Here is a 24976-nt window from a genome sequence, read left to right as displayed (position 1 = left end):
CTCAGATTACAAACGTATATTGTCAAGATATTTTTCCTCTTTATTATTTTTTCTTTGAAGTTTTATTTAAAGTTGACACTGTGTACAAGCATAAAACAAATATTATGAGCTCTACAGAGCTCTTAAACCGACTATCACAGACAAAATAGAATACAAATATCACAAAGGTAAGCATGCAAAAACACATATATACATATATACACGCATATTGTATAAATAGAAGTTAACAATTAAATACAAAATAAACAAATGCCTTTCACTATAAAATTTAAGCACTGAATCTAAACCACATCAGCAAGAATTGTTAAGAAGCACTAAAACTGTTATAACTGAAAATAAGAAAAAATATAATAATTAATATATATAGCAGTTTACAATAGCTAATTTACAAAGTATACCAAAAAAAAAGGGGGTGAGGGTGGAGTGGAAAGATGTTCAAAATAAAAATGAATCTTTCAACAAAAAAAAAAAATAATAATAATAATAAAAAAAAAAAAGGTAGTAATGCAAATGAAAGGATTTTGAAAATAATTTTAAAATATGTTAAGGTGCTATGAAGCATTTATATACAAATATATTTATAACGGACTTTTATCAACAATCACGGGTCTTTCGTGTTAGGTAGTGTACTGTGAACTTATTGTACACCCACACCGGTATCTGTTGTTTGTCTACTAAACTGCAAATTGTCCAATATTCCATTTATAAACATAAAACAAAGTTTAACATGTATCTAGTCATTGTCTAACAAAATTATTATGAAGTCCCGAAACGTGTTACCTGAAGTCCCGAAACAAGTTAATCGAAGTCCCGTAACGTGTTGTCTAGTCCCGAAACGTGTTGTCTAGTCCCGAAACATCCGGGTCCCGAAACGTCGGGCTCCCGAAACGTCCGTAATCCTAACGAGGCTTATCCGAATTCTGATAAAGCAGCTGATTGGTTGATGCATAATGATGACGGATGCAGTCAAACAGAAGATAAACAAAGTTTTATCAGATTTAAAAATCGAATTCTCACTGAAACCTTTACAGAAAGAGTGTTTACTTAAATTAGCAAATAGGTCAGACGTGTTGGCAGTATTACCAACAAGCTATGGGAAATCGCTATTGTATTCGATTCTACCGCAATTAATGTTTGAAGAAGACCTGCATAGTAATACGTTTATTTTTTCCCCCAGTGATATCGTGTGTGTATTTTATGTATATTTTTTATATTATGTTATCTATTTTTCTATTCTCTCATTTATCTGTCTGTGAATATGTTTTATACAGGACCACAATGTAAACTAGTCATTTGTACTAATTGTGCTATCCTGTCTAAATAAAAGAATTTATTATTATTATTATAATACTAGTTCTTGTGAAGTCAGCATAATTCTGGTCATATCGTCACTGGTTTCTCTAATGAAGGACCAAACACAACGTTTGCTTTCTTTAGAACAAGCGACACATAAACTGACATTTGGAACAACAGCTGTGGTCTTTGTTCTCTTCGGTGTCGCCATTTCCGTTTTTCGATAGCGCCCCCTCGCGGTGTAATATTTTTAAAAAGAACGCTCCATAGTCTAGGTCACCTACACGTTTGTCAATGCAGTGTTCTACGAGACAAACAGTCAAACGGCTTGCGTGACCTAGGCTAAACGCTCCAAGGCGTTTGAGTGGGAAGTCAAGCGGCTTGCGTGACCTAGGCTAGGATATAGCGTGTCTCGTGGATGAGAAGTTTGTGAAGGGAACTGACTGTTTATGACAAAACGATACACATTTATCAATGACCACACTATCAGGTAAATATATTAGTGAATGGATAGCCTACATAATATAATAAAAGAACGAAATGCAATTTTACTTTCGGTTTGATTTCTCCGAAGAGAATAAAACTCGTACCCTAAAACTCCAGCGACTTTTTATCATGTTTATCACAGGGGTTCGTGTAGAAAGGATTGTGTCAATTTTTGATAAGACAAGTTCGTGATGAGCCCTTGTGGTTCTTTGTAAAAGTTTTTAATGAAGGAACAGATAAACAGTGGGTAAATAATTGTACGATTGCCCGCCTTATAACGACAGTTAACACCCCACGTGATTGTTGAAGGTACGATGAATGCGTTAGAATTATAAGGTGACAAATTTAGTTAATTGAATACTGATTAATGAGAAAATGTGCACATATTGTTCCCTCAATTTTACTGTTGAAATCATGAAAAGGGGAAAGAAAAGGAAGTACAGGAATAGTACTGGCGCGGATCAAAGAAAATAATAGATCTATAGGCCTATATTTTCAATGGCCCTACTGTCATTATCAGGTAATTTAACCCCTCTAGAATTATAGATTCACTCTTAGATTTGATTGTTAATTCTTCAAGTTAACTTATATATATATTATCTATCTATCTATGTATCTCTCTCTCTCTCTCTCTCTCTCTCTCTCTCTCTCTCTCTCTCTCTCTTAGTAATGAATAAAAAGAAAAAAATAGGTATGTTGCGGTATTGATAAATATTTTATCAATTAACACACATATACCTGCTATCCATGTCAGAAAATTGCAATTTTCCTTAAACAGCATTATCAAAATTCACAAAAACTGTTTAAAACGATATTCATAATAATTTCATGAAACTGTTTCTTTAAAGCAATACAAGTTGTAACCAGGGACCTACATACTAACGTTAGTATATAGGTCCCTGTTGTAACTGACGGCAAATAATTTGGAAAAATAAAAGAACAAACATTTAACATATTTGTAATTGAATATATATAACTTCATAGAACCAGAGTGAATCTGAAGCAATGAATCCGTCAAATCAGCAGAAAATGTTGATTCATGAAACAATGTCATCCTGACAGTAATTCCTGCTGGTAATCTTCGATGTGCATTGACCTTGGAGGTCACCAGTTCGGAAAAAAAGCGAAAAGAGAGGCAGTGGGCACGTGTCAGATTTGTAAACATTTTAACATGCCAATAATATAGAAAATTCACAATCACAGTTTTATTTGAGTCAGTAACACATTTGCCTAATACGCCGGTTTCGAGATACGTCCGAGTTATTTCCCTTTGGAGAACTCTCGTACATAGTAAAGTGCGAAAGAATTTGTTTACTCACGGGAGTGGGACAGATATTCATCACAGTGTAAGTGAATGTACTCAGTAAGTTTCTCATACGCTGTTTGATAACCCGAATTCGACTGATACACAAACTAAGTAAGTGATAAGTATTTAGGGAGTAATTAAATACATAGAATTCTTATCCTATCACGTTATTTCGCTGGTCATAAGTACCATATCCAAGATATTTCTTGCAAATATGACATTGTTTGTATGTTTCCTCTTCGGTAAAACATTTCTTTCGATAGTATTTAGTATTTCCCACATTTACATATTTAAAGAGAAGCCGCTTTTAATACATTTCATCGTCTTCCTCGTTGGCTGCATATCCACTCTGTCCCACTTAGGCATTCAAAGTTCCACTAAATGCATCTCCTATACAGAAGAGTTTGTATCTCGAAACTTGCATATTATTACTTTCTTCCACTAGGAGTACTTCTTGTCATTCATGAAACGATATAATATTTCAAAACAAACGATGTGTAATTATACCCACGTCAGTTTACGTCTCTGTATGTGACCTTGGCCTCAGCAACCCGATATTTGTTCAGCAATTATCGTTTTCATGTCCTTTTTTACGACGCAATGGTGGTAAAAACGAAATATTCATTGTAGATATGCTCTCGAACAATATTTCCTTGTTTATTTTGCTGAATTTGTCTTCAGATCTTGGGGATTATATTAGTTATGCCGATAGGTGGTACATTGTATTTAGTGAATGATTGGATAGTTAAAAAAAATATTGTCAGTTACACCTTGTATTGCTTTAAAAATGTTATATGTATAAGTTATACAAAATGTTTGTGAAAAATAAAGGAAATCTAATGCATAATAGGGCTGAAACGATTCACTGAAATATCGATACTGTTCAATCTTTAAACGCTCGATTCAATGTTTAATTCATTGCCTTGATTTTCTATTTGATACGTTTATTACAGATGAGTTCAGTAAAATGCATCAGGCTTGACCCGTACTTTAATATTATCAAACATACCTCCATGAGGGACAAAATAAAGTCCAATAACACTCAGATTGTTGTTTGCCTCGAGTCTGACGAGAACGATCATGCACTTTATCGATTTAGACTACAGAGTACAGAACCAACAGGCATCTTGCCGTTTGGAAACATTTTACTTTAAAAACTATGATTATGAATGTTGGTAATAAATTTTTCTTCAATGTTCTTATTGCAGGGTTAAACTGACATTAACTTTTTTGAGCACTAGACTGTGGTGTACGGTACAAATCATGCCATTTACGTTTACTAACTGATTTATTGATCTCCCTATACAGGAGAGTACAAACAAAGGGAAACAACTCTAAACAAACAGAATGGATCATGAATACATCACATCCTTCCCCTTATAAAAATGATATTTTTTGGACTGTTTTAAAATGGACATTCAATTACTACAAAATAAATTTAAACATGCATTTGATTATTGACCTGTAATATACATGTAAATCACCATGTCAAAGAACAACAATATAAGCTGTTTTTCCAATCCACAATAGGGGATCAAAGTTTTACATGCAAATATAATTATAGGAAAAATCTCTAAAAATTTTCTTAAGAACCACTGGCCCCCGGGGGTATGATGAGGCCACAATAGGGGATCAAGGTTTTACATACTAATATAGGAACAATCTTCTGAAGAACAACTGGACCAGAAAAGCTGAAATTTACATGAAAGCTTCCTGACATAGTGCAGATTCAAGTTTGTTCAAATCATGGCCCCCGGGGGTGGGATGTGGCCACAATAGGGGATCAAAGTTTTACATGCAAATATGTAGGAAAATCTTTAAAAATCTTCTTAAGAACCACTGAGCCTGTAAAACTGAGATTTACATGAAAGCTTCCTGACATAATGCAGATTCAAGTTTGTTTAAATCATGGCCCCTGGGGGTATGATGGGGCCACAATAGGGGATCAAAGTTTTACATACTAATATATAGGAAAAATCTTCTTCTCAAGAACCACTGTGCCAGAAAAGCTGAGATTTACATGAAAGCTTCCTGACATAATGCATATTCAAGTTTGTTCAAATCATGGCCCCCTAGGGTTGGATGGGGCCATAAGGGGGAATCAAAAGTTTGCATACATATACAGACCCTGAAACGTGCTACTACACCAGTTGCACAGTACGGTTCGGTACGCTTTATGAACGGTACGGTTCGTTTTCTGAACGGTACGGTTCGTTTCTTGAACAGTACGGTTCGTTTCTTGCACGGTACGGTACGCTTCTTGAATGGTACGGTTCGCTTCTTGCACGGTACGGTTTGCTAAAAATAGCTGCACGCTTTGTGAACAGTTTGCACGTTTTATTAATGAGGTGGGCGTGGCCTGAACGCTTTGACTTCGTATAAATTGTACGTTTCGATAGTTTGTTTTCACTCGATCGGTCTTATTCGGCTCTTTGATTATCGGCTGCAGAATTTGTGGTTGTGTTAGAATGTGCACATGTGGAAATGAGACGTTATTTTTTATTGCTTTGATGGAATAATTCCATATTGATAACATACATAAAAGTTATGAATAAAAGTTTTTAGAATTTGCTTAAGTCTAAGTCTTAATGGTTGTTATTACGTTTCAATTTGTTTTTCATTTCTCATCAGACATTTATTAATTTACGATTTTATAAAAAGTTGTTACATGAACTGCTCCCCGACATGGGCGTGCGTAAGTGTAAAAACAAAGCGTAATAAGTTTCCGGATATAAATTACAGTGCCTAAATTGGAAAAGTTTTTAAGAAGAAGTGAATTTTGTTTTGAATACACTAAAGTCGCAAATGACACAATGATTATTTTCTGCACTTCACATTTATTGTGATTTATCATCGGCATTATGAAAGATCCAGGATATCTGCACGTGAAGTTTGTACGTCCTTTTTTGTCAGCATTCAGTCATTCATAATTAATAATGTTAGATATCTGTTGCATTTGTCTTTGAATCAAATAAAATGATGATAATACATATATATTCCTATCCTTTATCACGCGAAGTCCGATTTTCATTTCCCTGACTTTATGAGCGATAGTCTACGACCTCCTTTCCCATCGGGCGCCATTGTGAAAATAATATACTGTGGCTGAAAAAGTGGGTCACGTGACATAAATTGCACGCTTTCTGCACAGTACGGTACGCTTTCGGGCTTTTGGGGGCGGGGTTTGCATAATATTATCCTGCACGCTTTCTGCACGGTACGGTACGCTTTTTGAACGATACGGTTCGTTTCTTGAACGGGTCGGTACGTTTTTTGAACGGTACGGTTCGTTTTTTGCACGGTACGGTACGTTTCTTGAACGGTACGGTTCGTTTCTTGCACGGAAAGGTGTAGTAGCACGTTTCAGGGTCTGTATATTGGGAAAATCTTAAAAAAACTAATGAGCCAGGAAAGTTGAAATTTACATGAAAGTTTCCTGACGTAGTGCAGATATAGTTTGTTCAAATCATGGCCCCCAGGGGCAGGATGGGGACACAATAGGGAATCAAAGTTTTACATAGAAATATAGAGGAAAAATCTTTAAAAATCTTCTCAAAAACTACTGGGCCAGGAAAGTTGAAATGTACACGAAAGGTTCCTGACATAGTGCTGAATAGTACTAACCTACTAGGGGTTATATAGTCCTGCCGCGGCAAAAATAACTCCTATCTGCGCTTGTGTGAATTAATAGTGCAAGTCCAACATAAATTGAGAAATGAAAATAAAATAACACAGACACAAACAAATGCAACATCAATAGATTACAAGATGCAAATAAATGAAAACTTGTGGGCATTACAACTTTTAACACAGGCATATTGAACTGTCTCATTTCAAATAACTGTCAGATTTACTTCAATTTTCATAGGGATAGGCATGCACTGTGCAAATTTTCCCAATATTTGTAAACAAAGGTTTGGTTAGTTAGGTAGGTTAGTTGTGACTAATGTAAATTTACCTACAGTTTAATGATATTAGTAGTAGTTAGTTGTGACTAATGACTTTTTCCTACAATCTCATAAATTCCAATAATTGAAATAATTCCAGATTTCAATAATACTCTGTTATAAGAAAAATAGCAAAAAGTTAACCATTTGATGCTGCCTTAAACAAGCTTTAATTTCTGATCTTTAGCAGAAAAAAACCACTCACAGATTTTTTGCAACAGAGTGACACTCAGGTTGGATGGCCTCTCATGGCATATATTCTCATTAAAGCATCCATAATTTAGGAATTTTTAGGCATCATTTTGGGGAAAAACATCTGATTTTCATCATTGGGAATGGGGCCGAATTTCGGCCCTCTACAGACCCTAAAACAATCCCTGCACGTGCGCGAAGGACTCCATATTGAGACTTGTTAATAAATGCATGCAAATCTGAGACTCCCTGTATGGGCTATGATAGTCAGGTGACCATTGAGGCCTGTGAGCCTCTTGTGAGTTTCTTTATTGCCAAATTTGTGAAGGTAAGTCCATTTAAATGTATAAAACTACCCTAATTCAATTTGAAAATTACTAATCTTAGCCCTAAAACTTCACAACTTTAACCCTAGCCCTAAAATTCACCCTAATTTTTTGTCAACCTGAGTACGCTATTCATGTTTTCATTTTTCCTCCACAGACTAGTGCCCCGACTTAATAGAATATCATGGAGAGTCTATATGCATATGCATCAACGCCAGAGACAACGAACGCAAACAGAGCTAGCCGTGCTGTACTCGGTCCCTGTACAGATGGTCTACGTGACTTACTGCGTCACCGCGTCCCACCACACACATTCCCTCATGTCATCAAACAAAACCAACTCAATCTTCCACGTCTGACGGCTGCTCAGCGAGACCTCATTTTACCACGACATGGAGATTACACAGGGAACTATAGAGACATGGATATCTCTTTACTGTATATCTTACTGAGGCATATATCTGTCATATCACCACACTCCAAGGGCTGGGGCAACGATCCCGACCCCAGCGACAGGAGTCTCTCTGCCAACATCGAGAGGATTCGATTGGTCCGGAATCGTTGTGTGTTCTCCTCTGATGTCTCCATGTCCAACTCAGATTTTAACTCTATCTGGTCCACCATTAAATGGACAATGGTGGATCTGGATGCCTTCTTCATGAATGGAAACAAATATGAAAAGGCGGTGGATTTCCTACGTCACGAGTCGATGGACCCTGAAAATGACCTACATTATGAAGAAGAACTGAGGAAGCAGGTGGAGGAAGATAAGACGACCAGGGAAATAGTGGCCAGACTTAAAAGTAAGTCAAGATTCAGCAATCAGTTTTCATATATTAGAATATTAATTGTGTATTACCTAATTTAGTATATTAAGGTATTAAAGCTATGTTTTATTTTTAACTATATACCTACCTAATTAACTGGACTTTTTTTGAAATCGGGACTTAGATTTAAATACTGCTCCACATAAGAGGCAGGCAGGTCATATATTAGGCGTGGTACATGCGACTATCTTAAAACTGATAAATTTCTGTTTGAAAACATTTATTTGAGTGTAATATACCTATTAATGGTAAAAAAAAATACCATGGCCTTCATTTAGCGTGAGATCCCAGGTCTGAAACCAAATGCACATTCTTGTATGAAAATAACTTAATATGTGCTTTTTTAGAATTCAATAAATCATATTCCCAAATGAATATTAGAACGTTTAATTTTTGAGGTAATTACTATATTCATACTCAATCCAGAGGAGTATCTAAAATTTTGTGTAAATTATTGTTGGCATAGATATCGACTTCTAAAACTTTATTTTAAAAAAACCCCATTATTTATCGTACGAGTTTTGTCCCTTTGGTACACAGAATGTAAGTGGCAGTTAAAAATCAAGATGGAGCATCCATTGATGTCTGCTCTGCAACAGTATTTTGATAGCCCCCGTAGAACCTGCAGTCTATGCGAAAGACATCGGACCGTCGGACCTGACCGATGTGCAGTGCCTCAGGTCCGATGCATCATTTTTAACACCAGACCGGAATGTCCGATGTCTCAGAGTTCGGTTTTGAGCTTTACTATTTTGATGCGGAGTCATTTAAATGTTTGTTATTTAATGTAAAAAATAGCACACAAATCCAAATACGTAAATGAATGTGATTAAAACCACATGGACTGTCTAAAGTATTATACGGGAGGGATCCCTAGTATAGTAGTATTACTAGTATAATAAATAAGATTCCCTTGGTTTTGCATTTTCACATGTTTCATTACATTAGGCTTTTCGGTCTGACAAAATTTGGTTCGGTCCAGTGTGTTCATTGATTACACAGGACCGAATGTCCTGTGTGGTCCAAAAAACTTTCGCATATACTGGTTCAACCTATCACATATTTACACCGGAAACAGCTCTAATTTATTTGAAAGACTGTTCAAGAGCAATGCTAGGACATTTAAGATCGTGTAATTTGAGTGAGAAGTTTGTGAACCTGGACTACTTGCCATCTGTTCTGCACTCTGGCATTCGGATTTAGATCAAAACGTTACTGTTTGTGCCAACCACAGATACAGTCATGGAATCTACAGGAAACCATCACATAAATGTGGATTTCCTGGCCATCCTCTCGATTCCAAGTGTAAGCCACAGAGAGCCATGAAGCTGGATGTGTGTTTTGGCTCAACCTGAATAAGGAAAGTTTTGTAGGCTTGGCAGAGGTGAGTGTTTCTAACAAAATTTAACTTTATTTCTAATAATACCACAGTAGTTTTAGGGTTCAACATTAACGTTTGTCCGCTTGTCCGGTATCAGTGGAAAAACATTTCGGACAAGTGAGTATTGATGGGCACTTGTCCGATTGGACAAGTGCTTTTTTATGTAAAGAAGTCTCCAAAGAATTTGGTGAAAAGTTTATCGGTAGTTCAGAGTTGGAAGTAATACATGAAAAATGAACTTCGATCCCAATATCAATCGCTATGTAAACTAGCTGATCACACTCGATCGGGATCGGTGTTCACTTAATTATTACGTACTACTTTATGAAGTCATTGATTCAAGATAGGAAGTCTGGATAAAATTTTGTTTTATGTGTTTGTTGTTTTTATCAAGAGAATAAGATAAAAAAAATCATTCAAGCAGGTATAAAAGTGGACTATATCTTAAGTAAATTAAATACAGTTTTCAAGTTGACAATATTAGATAATTTTTGATTTTTTTTTTCGGACAAGTGAAATTGAATTTCGGACAAGTAAATATCTTTGTCCCTTGTCCAAATGGACAAGTAGGAAAACAAGTTAATGTTGAGCCCTGCAGTTTAAAGATTAATTTTCATTTACTGATAAATATACATGCATGCACAATATACATTTTGTGTTTTTATGATACTATCCACCATGCTTCATGGAGAATAATTAATTTGCAGGAGGTATCATTTGCCTTATGTGTTTGGTAGTCTAGCAACTGATCAAGTAGTTCCATTTGCTATTGTTAGTATTGGTATATATTTGTATACTTTCAGTGGAATATATTCCTGTGTCAAAGTTCTAATGTAACGACATCATTTCACTGTATCAAACAATGATTTTATTAAACTAATTCAGCTGGGGCTCTTGAGGCCATATAAATCATAATTAGTAATTAACATCAGAGGAAAAGGCATGAAAATGTCCAAATTGATAGTATTATGACATAAAAAAGAAAAAAGAAAACAAACTGTAGTACAGAGGTTTGTAGCATTGAGGGATTACATGTAAAATCATTTAGCGGTGGCAATAAATTTATATCAATTACATTTCTGTATGTATAGTCATTTGATAGCTTCTTGTACAATTAAACTGTATTTGTATATTGGTGTCATTTCACTGTAATAATTATATCTGTATATTGGTGTCATTTCACTGTAATAATTATATTTGTATATTGGTGTCATTTCACTGTAATAATTATATTTGTATATTCATTATTGGTGTCATTTCACTGTAATAATATGCAATTATTCACACAAAAATTAATTTCTGACACATGTATATTTATGCCCCCCCCCCCCCCCCCCTTCAAAGAAGAGGGGCATATTGGTTCGGTCGGTCGGTCAGTCGGTAGACCACATGTTGTCCGCTTAATATCTTTAGAACCATTCACAAAAGGTCAAAGGTCAAGGGTCAATCCACTCTGGACAAAGGAATATACTGTCCGCTCAATATCTTGAGAACCCTTTGCTTGACAGACATCAGACTTGGTACACTGGTACATCGTAAGGAGTAGATGACCCCTTTTGATTTTCAGATCACATGGTCAAAGGTTAAGGGTCAAACTTGACATTGGAATATACTGTCTGCTCAATATCTTGAGAACCCTTTGCTTGACAGACATTAAACATGGTACATTGGTACATCATCAGGAGAAGATGACACCTATTGATTTTGAGGTCGTGTGGTCAAAGGTCAATGGTCAAACTGGACATAGGAATATAATGTCTGCTCAATATCATGAGAACCCTTTTCTTGACAGACATCAAACTTGGTACACTGGTAGATCTTCAGGAATTGATGACCCCTATCGATTTTTAGGTCATGGTAAATCCACTCTTGACATAGGAAGATATTGTCTGTTCAGTATTTTGAATTGATGATACTACTCTCAATTAGATGATGTGTGTGTATAACCCTTTTCAATTTTGCACCATGGGGGCATATGTGTTTTACAAACATCTCTAAGACTTGTTCTTTTACTTAATTGTCCCACATTACTTATCATTACATTATCATTAAAGAAACCAATAGCAGAATAATATATAGATCAGTTAACTTCTTCTTTAAATAATTTATGTGACAATTTTTGCATGGATTTGTATTGATTATGATTTTTCATGATTGAATACTTAACACTTAATCTGAATGTTTGAGAACCTTTCAAAGAATTTTTAAGATTTAGTGTTGTCAGGCAATCCCTTGGTTGTGTGAATTCAAGTTTTGTTATGTCATGACCCTTTGAAGCTAGGTTGGGGTCATAATATGGGGTCAAAATCTAAAATGTTAACTAGCTATCTCAACATTCTCACTAATAGGGCAAAAATTGAAGTCTCCCTAACAATTAATTCTTGAATCTTATATATATATACATGTATTATATTTTCGTTTGAATTATTGATTAATTATTCTGACTAAAGGGAAGCTAAGCTTATAATTATATATTCTTCTTTTCCAGCTGACAAAGAGAGAACAGACATTTCCAGTGTAAGGAAACTGTAAGAAAATTCTAAGAACAATACTGTTCGATGTCAGATTTTGTCCATCAATGTCAATATATGTACTCCAAATCTAAACTGATGGAATTGTTCCCTGGGATTAAAAAACACCAGATTGATCAAGCGCATTGACATACATTTATGTGTGGTCCTGTTGGAGGCTACGGCCCATCACAGACAGAAGATGGAGAAAACAAAACTGGTTCATACTGTTAAATTCTTCTGTGATCCTACCTTTACACAAATGGTGTCATATGATACAAGGAACATTTACCTTAGATTCTGGACAGGAAATTACTATACCCAATATCATTGAAACAGTTATGAACTCCTTTATTAAACCTCTACAAAGTTCCTGCTCAGAATCAAGATTTGCACCTCTGGTTATCCGGGAGGGCGGGGAGTCCCATACCAAACCATATTATACATAATAAATTGTATATCCTAGTTTGTATTTCACCAATCAGAGACTAGACTACGATAAGAATTAGATTATTTTGGAATATATAGTGTTTCACAATTCACAAACACATCTTGTTCCTTAAATGTGATATCAATCTCATGCAAGTGTATCTTAATTATCCTTGATGATACATTTAATGAGGTGAACGATTAAGATCAAAGTTGTAAAAGTGGTCATTTGAAAAGAACTGAAGAAAAAAATCTAGCTAGATGATATTGCATTTATTATAGACATTAACCCGTGTATGCATGGGTGGATATAAGATATAATTATAGTGAATTTGGAAGTAAAAATCAGACATTGGAGTTTTGAAGTCTTAATTGAATAAAAGAAAAAAGTACATGTATTGTTATTGATTACATGGGGCTTTGTTATGATTGTTTCTTGTTTGAAAGTGGAAGATGTATTACTGAATAAAAGAATCAGAATTAGGGGATTCTGAAGATACTGACTGAAATGACAGAATTAGAAGTTGAAAGAGAGCTGAACTTGTTTTGTTATATATATTCATTAAAATGTTTAAACTTGAAATCTCGAATCATGTTGAATCATTCCTACACAACAGTTAGGCTAGTAAAATATCATTTGGGCTACCAAATTTTGTACTCTCACTTGCCCTATAGGCTTGTAGTCAGAAACATTAAAGGTCAACTGAAACGATTTTCAAAGTTCGTTTTTCAAATAAATTCCGTAAGAAAATACCATTCCTTAAATGTTTTCACATAAGAATAATTTTTGTTTCGATCATCCAGGTAGATACGACATCGTTAATTTCAACCCGGTAAATTTTATTGTATGAGTTATCTGCCCTTTAGGCGAACCTGATATTTCAATATGGCGGCACGATATGAAAATCATTCGGAAGATTGTATTCCTGAAATAGATATATCGCTTAGTGTTAATGTGCAGCCCTGCCAATACGAACCAGTTGTACAGCGAGACGCATCCCCACTAGTGGAAAACGATAGTTATTCAGAAAACGGCGAGGATCAATCGGACGAATGCCCTTCACCTGTTCACCATCTGATATGCGAGGTCGATATGCAATGGTTTGTTAATTTAGGCTAATTATTTATATGAGACTTTTAATGAAAACGAAACGATTACTCAAAGCTCAGAAGTGCATCAGCATGTATTTCTAAGACTAGTTTTCTATTATTCTAACAGGTGATCATATAGGCTAGTAATGTCATCGCAATGCCCTCAAGAAGGGAGTCCAAATGTTGCAGTGCATAGGATTGAAGAGGTGGGCGTGTCCTGCATCACAGATCACGAAGGTTTTGTTGTGGCAAACTGTCTCAACAGATTGGTTATAGGAACAGCTTATTATGAATGCATACAAAATATTGGTCCCTTGGAGGAGGGGGAATTGATTCACAAGTATGTATTTTGTTATGATTACTCAAAGTTAATATTGGGGGGGGCACTCGGTCTCCTGATTCACTATGACACGGCCATAGTCATAGTCATTAATGAAGCATTGTAAAATAAATGTCTAGATACTATTAAATACCAATGTTCTTTAATATTTTCTAGATTGAAATTGCTAATTTATTTAAGTATTTCAAATAATTTAATGCAAATTAGTAGATAAAAATGATTCACTATGACACGGCCATAGTCATAGTCATTAATGAAGCATTGTAAAATAAATGTCTAGATACTATTAAATACCAATGTTCTTTAATATTTTCTAGATTGAAATTGCTAATTTATTTAAGTATTTCAAATAATTTAATGCAAATTAGTAGATAAAAATGAAAATAAGTATGTCAATGGTCAATGGGGCAGGCACTCGGTCTCCTGATTCACTATGAGCCATAGTCATAATGAACCTCTCCTATTTCAATATCTAAACCCACTGAATTGTTGACCCTTTTATGCACTTCCTTTCAAATAAACATAAAATGTGCCTCAATCAATTTCTTATGTTTTATCTTTACCCATTTTACTGTCTAACCATGTGTACATTTTATATCAATTTTAAATCAGAAATTAATTCCTGAAAAATCATTCATATTTAAAGTAACCCCATCCCCCCCCCCCCCCAATTTTTTTTTTTTTGGTTAGATGAAAGTCATCAATTATATTTGAAATTTTAAAATTCTTCATAATTTTTTTAACAGATTTTACAGACATCATGCATATTGGAGATCTGGTAGTAGCTTGGGAAAAACAATTGGAAAGTTCTTCTATCCTGCGTTGTGACTATGATAAGAAATCATTCCATCACAACAGTACTGTGGATTTAAATACCCTTTGGTATTAATTTAAATGTGTGATAAATTCTTAATGCATTTTTCATAAGTGATATAAATAAATATAAACAAGTAAACATAGTTTGATGTTCAGTTTTTATATTGTACATAATATATATCACCAATTTACATATATGTAATTTGGGTTAAATCCAAAAGGTCTACAGGTCCCAGTCACCTGAGTTTGACACATGTTGGTAGGAATTTGTGATCGGGGCAGGAGAATTACCAACAACATCCATTATATTAACTTCCTGGAGTTTCTGTAGGAGCCAAACTGATCACTTCCTGCATCAATTCAAAGGCTTAATCTGAAATATAACAAAACGTTACAATTCAATAAACATGTACTTATTGTCTAGTATTATGAATATCCACTCACATACATACTAATTATGTGGGTCAATTTAAAAAATGTACATATTTGAGGTGAAGAAAAACAAAAAAATTCAAATGTCGCAGAAAATTAATTTTCATATTAATGAAGCATTGTAAAATAAATGTCTAGATACTATTAAATACCAATGTTCTTTAATATTTTCTAGATTGAAATTGCTAATTTATTCAAGTATTTCAAAAAATTTAATGCAAATTAGTAGATAAAAATGAAAATAAGTATGTCAATGGTCAAAATTGACCTACATGTAAAATTTGTACATGTATTCCGTTTCTTTTTCCAACAACTGGATTTATTTAATGATACAAGTTTAATTTTCCATCTCATAATTATAAGAATATTATCAAAACTATGGTTGTAAGAAATATTCATTTATCAATTTCACAATTTATCTATTTAGTAAATTGTAAAATTGCTTCTTTTGGGGGGGGGGGGGTCTGTAACTTGGGAAATTTGCATAGTATCAGCATGGATAAATAAATATATGCTCTGCATTTAATTAATCAAATGTGGATCATGTGTACTTAGTCATGTTGCATGTATACCATAAAGCTGATTAAGTATACTCGACTAGTGATATTTTTATTGTACTACTACTTGTGTAGATTTTTCTATACCTATTTCTGGATTTTATATTAATTATTGTACTTCAGAGAAAACTCAGTACAAATATGTGTCCTATATTTACTTGTTTTAAAATCATTTACCTTTATGGCATAAAAATAATGAATTTTAGAAAAATTTACAATTTTTTCATGTTTGACACTGTATTGAGTTTGTATTCAAATTTAGTAACAGTATCGAGAGTAACATCATGGACAAAGTGTAAAAAATCTAAAGGGCATGAGTGTAGAACACAAGTGAAAAAATATTCAGATTTTATACAAAGTTACTTAACATGCATATTGGCTATGATTCTAATTTACACATTTGCAAAAGTTCACTTCAATCTAGAATAATATTCATAGATATTTACTTGATATCCTTCACCTAACTTGTATACATATGTATGTACATGTATGTTACATGAACAATTGAACATTCAAAGTATCCATTAAATTTACACCAATGTGTAATATTTTTGAAAACAAATTTGATAATACAATTCATGTCATTTTGTGGCTCTAGTACAAATCTTGCAATTATTCCATATGTGGTTTGTGTAGTCATTTCATAAGTGTTTGTCCCATTCATGATTTAATCATTTTGAATGGCAGGATCATATGACATTGAATGGAATTGGTTGTTTTTGTTGATTGTCTTGGAATTGGGTGGTGGGGGAAGAATGATTCGGACATTGTCATCAACTTCTAACTCATATAAACTAATATAAACAAATGAATGAAAGTAAACTTCAGTTATGAATGACTTGTGTGACTGCATGAAGGGGGGGGGGGGGGGGTAATAAAAATAAGCTTCAGTATGAAATAATTGTGTGACGGGTGGGGGTAGAGGATATTCGTATAGAGAACAAATAAATCGTGTCATACTATATCAATGTCAATAAAAAAGCCAATATCATTTACATCAAAACTTACGTTCTTTTCTCCACAGCTCTGGAAGTTTTGTTTATGAAGGGGAAAGTCCAAATCTGTTTTCCGTTTTCGGCCCTTTCAGGTCTTTGTAGCTACGTGTAGCGGTTTGTAATCAAAGAGAATTGGGATTGGCTTTTTCTTTCATTGCATTCTTGAGTGTTCCATGCAAAGACCATGCCATGGACAGCTGATGGACGGCTTATTATGTAGGCCTAACAGTCCTCAATAGAGTGCTTCGACGGCCAATAATTAATCCATTGTTTTTAATTTCCCCACCCAAATTCCGCAATTTTTTGTGTGTGTAGGGAAACTAAACATTGTTACTCTGTCTATATTAAACCTTACAGTCAGGAACCGCACAAAACACCATATTTACTCGTTGTTTACAGGACGTCACCTGCTGATTAGCGTCTTTAGTTTCAATATGGCGGGTTCGTGTAAAGGGGCATAACTCCCGCAATATTTTCTGCTCTGACACAGGTGCGCTATCTTCATCCGCGCGTATCGCGGATATATGACCAAAATGAACCGAACAAACCCGCACAATCATTTTATACGATCTAAATGAAGCAAATACATACTTAATATGGAAAAAGTTATATTTCGTTTCAGTTGACCTTTAAGTGCAAAGACTGAATTTTGCACATTAGAAAATTTGGTCTGGTAAAATTATTTTTGGTCTGGTGAAGTCAGATTGTTTACCAGACCGAATGTCTGGTAAAATTAAAAAAAAATATTCGTGTACACTGATTTTACAACCCAGGGTTTTGACTCTAGGATGGGTCAAAATTAGTCATATCTTTTAATGTTAATACACCTACAGGTGTATAAATGTTTTGCACACTCGGTGCCGCCATATTTAATTACCTAATTATATATGCGTGTCAAAGGTCATAGGGGAAAAACGACGTAATCATGGACGCAGCCTTTTGACAAATCAACGATGTATTGCTTTTCCCCCCAAAGTTTATAATGATTTATCCCTTATATTATGATACAATTTGTTTACATAATAGGTAAAGAAGACCAAAAGTTTACTTTAGCATAATTATCTTTTATGGAAAAGTTCCTTTCTAGAATTTCTAAGAGAAGGCTATTTATTGGCACTAATGTTGCTTTTCATACCCATGTTTGAAGATTCCATTTCATAATAAAACAATAATTTTTACACTTAAAAATCTTAATTCTGAATTGCACAAAAATGAAAAATTTCGATAATACCCCTCTACCGACTACTGGACCCATTGTATTATGACTATGATGTTTTAGGGGTGTGTGTGTATATTTATTATTAATGGTTATTTTACAAAGAGAATAGATTATATAATGCATTACAACAAATCACGGCAGTATTATCCAGGCATGTCGTACCATCCCTTTTCAAGGGAGGGGGGGGGGGGGTTACAAAATATAAATATTGACAACTACTACGATCTATACAGATAATATTTTTAAAAGGAAATTTTACCAAAAAGGGGGGGGGGGGCGAGATTATACGACCGACGACAAATTTTGAAAAACACTTGTAGTCTACATAGTTAGTGAAAGTCAGGAATAATTCATGGCTTTTCCAACCCCCCTTCTCTCCTTACACTCGTCAAATACACCCCCATCTCCTTACAATAATACAAACCCTCCTTTCTTAGAATCGTCTATATTAACCCCCCTCCTCCTATTCCTTACACTCGTATTATACACCCCTTTCTCTTTACACTCGTAAAGAGAAAGCGGTGGTTTAAATCAGACTGCAGAAAATGGATTGACTAACAGTTGGGTATGGGGTGGTGACCCACCACCTAAATTTCCTGGTTTATAATTAGTATCCTTATTATTTGCAATAAAGTGTCTAGCTTTTTAATAGGCCTACATATGTTATTGCATAGAGAAGTGAACTTTGAACTGGTCATTTGTCAAAGTTAGAGATAAATTAAATAATTGTGTAGACATCTCGTTTGATTTTTTTTTTTAAATGATCAGAAGCTTATAAGATTTAAAATCATACAAATTAAATATATATCTCTAACTCTGTCTCACGGGCAAGTAGAATAAATTTATAATTGGGAAAAGAATAGGAGCTCTAATTATAAGCGCGACCGTCTTGCGAATAATGAAAATTATTGGCATGACAGTCATGCTGATAGACACTTAAAAAACAAAACTCTTAAAACTTACTTCAAAATCCTTAATTGTGTGAGGGGTGACTTAATTCATAGATTCAAACTTAATTACTACTCAGTACTGCATACCACAGAAGAGAGAGAGAGAGAAAGAGAGAGAGAGAGAGAGAGAAGAGGGGGGATAAGCCGATAAATCTTAAAAATCAAACGACTTTGTCATTTTAAAACAAAAAAAAAACACATTGTCAATAAAATTATTGAGCTGTTATCACTTCTATATGCAATGTACTACTTCACTGGGTTAATTTTAGAGAGCTATTTAATTCGATAAAAAACATCGCAAGTGAAAGTAGCAAGCGCGAGCAGACATAAACAACCTATACTTCACCAGCTCAAATTAAACAAATGTGAATGAAACATTCTAATCTGCAACTCTTAGTGGTAACTTTAAATTGTATTTTTTACGAATGTTATATTTTTATCATCTTACATGCTTAAACAAACTATGTCTCACCCGTAAAATGTTGGTGAGCAGCCGTCGTCGTTCGCTGTTTCACATTGACAAAGGACCCGGATGTAAGATTTTTTTCCCCTATGATCTTTTGACCTAGCATGACGTTAGAGTGTGCAAAACATCTATAGGGGCTGTAAGTCTCATTTCTCGTCACTTCCGGTGAAGCGTTTCCGGAGACAAACAAATCCGATTCAGTATTACGAGTATAGAATTTGGCCAAACAATGTGGACACAAATAGATCAATTTCAAATCAGACGCTGTGCCAATAATTTTATATTTTCCAAAGACTGAGACAAATCAAAATATAAATTAAAGTCAACCGCTTAGTTAAAAGCGAAGACACTGGTATGTATTACTAAATTACACAAAGGTTGGATATCATTGTAATCACACAAAAAAAAAAAATAAAAAAAAATTTCATCAATGAACGTAAACTTTGAATAAATCTACTCAAAATTAGATTCTATTTTCATATCTTATCTACATTACAAACTCTATCAGTCAACAGTATTCGTATAGTTTCATGTTTATTATGCCTATACGTGTAATATGCATGTACCTACACAAGTATCCCAAAAGTGTGTAATTTTTATTTTCTTATTATTAATTGTAAATATTTGAACAGCGGGAATGTAAAGTGAGAAAGTAAATACCTGCTATAGAATTAAAAACGCAAGCAATTTTTTACGATTGAAAACTATAGAAGCCACCCCTCTCCCATTAAAACAACGATTTGTGAATTTTATACTTAAATTGGGACACATGAGGAAACACTAGCTAATTATGAAAAACCGTGCGCAAGGACAACAGATGACATCCATGATAAATTTACCACATGTAGGGTACTCTACACTTACAAGAATATTTTAGCGCTATTTCAATATTGTGGTTATTTGTATCCCATGGGGATCCGGGTTAGAATAGGTCCTTGAGCAGTACCCCTTTGCTTGTCGAAAGAGGCGGTTCTTCGGATGAGACCGCAAAAACAAAGGTCCCGTGTCACAACAGGTGTGGCACGATAAAGATCCCTCCCTGCTCAATGACCATAAGCGCCGAGCATAGGCCTAAATTTTGCAGCCCTTCACCGGTAGTGGTGACGTCTCCATATGAGTGAAATATTCTCGAGAGGGGCGTAAAACAATATTCAATCTCAATCAATCAATTATCTTATAAAAAGGAAAATGGGATTGCCATTACATATTTTAAACTATTTCATAAATGAAATGTACACAAGTTCAAACGACTAGAACTAATCTTTTTAAAATGATAGTTAAACTTCAGTATCTGATGGCATGGGGTCTTGACATCCACAGGCATCTGCATGATGTATGGACTGTACTACCCCCCCTCCCCCCCCTTCCAATCTGATTTTTTTTTGCGGCGATAATTTCTCCAAAATATGTGGATTCTCTGTCTAATCCATCCCAATTTCGATTTATGTAATCGTTTGACTTTCCCACTTTTTGTAAAATTTAGAGATTGGCCTTGTACCGGCTTTATTGTTACCGGTAGAAGGTCAATCTCTAAAGCTTACAAGAAGTGGGAAAGGATACATAAATCGAAATTTGCATGGGATAGACAAGGAATCCATGCATTTTGGAGGAGAAATTATCCCCGAAAAAAAAAAATAAGAAAAAGAGGGGGTAGTATATATAGTGGCCATACTTCAGGTGCCTGTGCAGTGTTGACTTCTTCAATATCATCATCTGTTGAAGAACGTTATTCGCTTGCCGTGCATCATTCCTGACTGGTTTAAACTGATATTGTTGAACCACAAAATCGGGCAGTTCGTTAGAAAACAAAAATTAGTCCATATCCGTTAAATGCAGCGAGATATTTCGTTGAAGAAAATGGTAAGCCTACACTATTTTCATTGCGTTGTTTACATCGATGGGTCGTTGTGACGTCACAAACACACATATTCAAGAACGATAAGCGGGTAACAAATTCATTCTATGTACAAGTTTACAGCTATATTTCTTATCAATCCAAAGACAATAATTTTTTTTATTAAACGCTGTTTGACCTTCATTCATACCCATCTTTATGTTTTTAAAGTAAAATACCATTGTTAGAAATCATTTCATATGACCTTTAAGTAAGTATAGAAAAAGTATCATCAAAGTATACTTTTCAGTTGAATACAGAAAAAGCACAAAAATGTATTAAGTACAAAAGAAAGTATACTCTTAAGCAAGTATAGAAAATAATATCATCAGTATTCGAAATTAACCATAGACGGAGTCTATGTCAAATGACACAGATCTATGCCAACTGTAATTAAGATAGACCAAATTGTCTATGCCGATTTTGTAGGTTTAAAGCAATAGAGTTATCCCAAAAGTCGACGTCTGATAAACGGTATGAGGATAGGAGCTACCTGACATTGTTATGGAAATGTAAAGACAATATGCTTTTTAAGTACATTAGATGTAAATAACAATGTTTTGAATTTGTGTTATTTTTTTTTTCAATGTGGCGGTCTATGCCAAATCGATGAGGTCAATGTCATCTTGTTTTGGCATAGACCCATGGTCTATACCAAGTTTTAAACCAATTTCGAACACTTTATCATAAAAGTATACTATTCAGTTGGTTCAGAAAAAGCACAAAAAGTAGTAATTATACGCTAGGGTTTTAAATCTAGGATGTGTTAAAATTAGTCATATTGTTGAAAGGGAAAGGCAACATAAAAAATGATAAAATTCACTATATGATAAAGATTTATCATATTATTCTGTTCATACATGGCCTAGATAAACCTCAGTACTAATTTTAAAATGTAAAAAATTAAAATTCCCGCAATCCATTGAGGCTGCCATGAAGCGGAACTCTTTTGTATTCAAGACCACAAAAATCAATAATTTTGACCTCACATCGTCTATTCCGGTTTCGAGGAGATTATAAGATCATCAAAGGTGTGAATGTGGTAGATTTTAAGAATATCTTGTAAATAGGTGGATGCCTTATTGTCAAGCAGTTAATTACACTAAATAAATGCGAAAGAGACATTAATGAAATATGTTTAATTATTTCTGGAACATTCTGTTGGACTGGTAAATTCTTTTGCGGACTGGTTCCCATCAGTCTGGCTGGACTGGTGACACAAAAAGTTAGCTTCAAGCCCTGATTGTTCGCCTTAAGTGGATTCGTCCTGAAGGACACATCGCATGTTTTTAAACTTTTAAATTCTTTCAGCAAAATTAATTCATTTCATGCCTAAAACTATTTTACATGTGTTTTAAATGAAACATGCAGTTTGCATAGTTTTCGAGTTTGAAAGCGATGAAATTCAAATCTTGTGATATGCATATTTTCTTCGATATTTTACGCGCCAGTATCTGTGACACCATATGCGACCTCGAGCGAGAAGATATGAAAACAGTTGTTACCATTTCATAAACAGATTAGATTTAATTGACAAACAAACAATTATCACATTAATGGCTTGTAAATAACACTACATTAGGGTGTTTTGTGCTGTTTAAGGGGTACTTGCTGTCAGTATAGAGAGGATTTGGACTGTGTTTTTTTTTTTTCAGTTTTCGAAGGAAGGTATGAGGGACAAGACGTGAATATTTTTTGTCGGCACAACGACTTTGCCCTAAAAAACCTAGTAGAATTTGTCTCTGTACTTTTTTAAACAAGCACTTGGACAAAGACATAGATAAACTGCGAGAAAATGGTTCTATCGAAGCTACCCACTGTCACATATAGGCCTACGGCATATGCTTTCCGTTCTGCTCTCAAATTCAATACACACTCACTGAAAATATGATTTCAGTGATACCGTGACGTGATACCGTGACGTCATATGCGACAATCGTATCTCTCGCCGATCAGCTTATTGTGAAGAAACCTGTTATTAATTAACTTCGTTTGATACATGTACTAGTGGGGTATGGGTAGATATTTTTTTTCTTTTTTTTACATCAATGACGAATTTATTTTATTAGATATTATTCCTTTACATTAAAACTGTTCAACAAGAAAACGACGAATGGAATGTATTGATATATACATAGCCTACTGCATACCGTGCACACTGACATGCACACATCTACATTACGTTAACATTTTGTTTATTTGCATTATATATAATGTAGTCATTCAATTGATTATTCATGTTCTTCATTTATATATTTTTTAAAAAATTATGCCTTGATGTGAATATTTTACTTATAATCCACGCATCTATCGAACGAAGTAAACATGGCGAAATCAAAATAAAAAATAATTGCTAAAAATAATACGTGAATTAGGTAGGGCTTTTTACATGTCTTATCAAATATATGATATATATATTTTTTAAATCTTGAACGTAGCCCAGGGGTCTTTTTAAAAAAAAAATGAATTAGTTGTGGACAGGTCAATGTTATCAAAACTCTAGAACGCAGGGTTTCCTCAAAATCTAAAGTGTTATCAAAACCGTGGTCTACCGCTACCTCAGAGAAAGATGTTTTGATAACAATCATGGCTAATGATGACCAGCAGTCTTTAGATCTTGAGGAAAGCCCCAGTATACCTGAGTTTTGATAGGATTGACTTGGGATACCACATGGATTATAAATTACGCAATCAGAAATCAAACCATAGCAAAAAAGCACAAATAAGTTATTGAGAACTGTTACAGTAGTAAAAAAGAAGAAGAGATATTTCTATAATTTATCACGGCTTTATATTTATAAAGGGGGAGAGAGAGAGAGAGAGAGAGAGAGAGAGTTAATAGTTTATCATGGCCTTATATTTATAAAGAGAGAGAGAGTTATTGAGCTATTTATAATTTATCAGGCTTTTATATTTATAAAGAGAGAGAGAGAGAGAGATGTGTAAAACTGTAACAATGATAAAGATAGATGAAATAATATGGCATATGGCAATAGTGTTGCATCTTATGACAATAATTACTCATTTAGTCAATGATTGAGAGTAAGGGAGAGAGAAAGGGGGGGGGGGTAGACTAGCTATGTGTCAGCTACTGTTTGGGATATCATCATTATACAAACATTACGTCCACAGAAACCCCTAGAGAGAGAGATTGAGAGAGAGAGAGAGATGGGGGTGTAATTAAGACTTCGTGTCAGCTTCTGTTTGGGATACCAACGTTACACAAACAATACGTCCACAGAAACCCTACAAACGGCCCATATTGAGGGGTATCTTAATCATTCTGAATTTGGTTGTACAGTTGTACACAAATCTACTTGGATTTATTCATTCTCTCGAATTTAACATGGATATTTTACTTACTATACCCACGACACCGCGAACTCCCAGGACACCAGGAAGTGCCCGGAAACACCGGGTAATATTATATTTAGGAAAGTATCTATATTTGACTCCACTTTTTTAGCACGCTGCTTTTCGCTACAACTTCATTGTTATTTCGGATTTCAAACATTTCG

The 24976-nt window shown here is 34.5% G+C and overlaps 1 protein-coding gene across 3 annotated transcripts in view; it reads left to right on the top strand.

Annotated features, from left to right (window-relative positions):
- The first annotated feature begins 1544 nt into the window (after positions 1 to 1544).
- LOC125655710 (uncharacterized) overlaps positions 1545 to 24976 on the top strand; it is a 66109-nt gene continuing 42677 nt past the window's right edge. Inside the window, exons 1-2 of one of the 3 annotated variants that reach the window (XM_056145128.1) lie at positions 1545 to 1783; positions 7708 to 8353. In XM_056145128.1, coding sequence (XP_056001103.1) covers positions 7735 to 8353 — 619 coding nt within the window. In that variant the 5' untranslated portion in view covers positions 1545 to 1783; positions 7708 to 7734. Of the gene's footprint in view, positions 1784 to 2162; positions 2300 to 7707; positions 8354 to 17300; positions 24877 to 24976 lie in introns of those variants that run through there. The other 2 variants (XM_056145129.1, XM_056145130.1) reach the window with 2 other exon arrangements.

Source organism: Ostrea edulis, chromosome 7, assembly GCF_947568905.1.
Source record: "Ostrea edulis chromosome 7, xbOstEdul1.1, whole genome shotgun sequence".
Taxonomy (NCBI): domain Eukaryota; kingdom Metazoa; phylum Mollusca; class Bivalvia; order Ostreida; family Ostreidae; genus Ostrea; species Ostrea edulis.
Note: the sequence above shows the minus strand (reverse complement) of the source record. Positions and strands in the feature narration are given on the sequence as shown.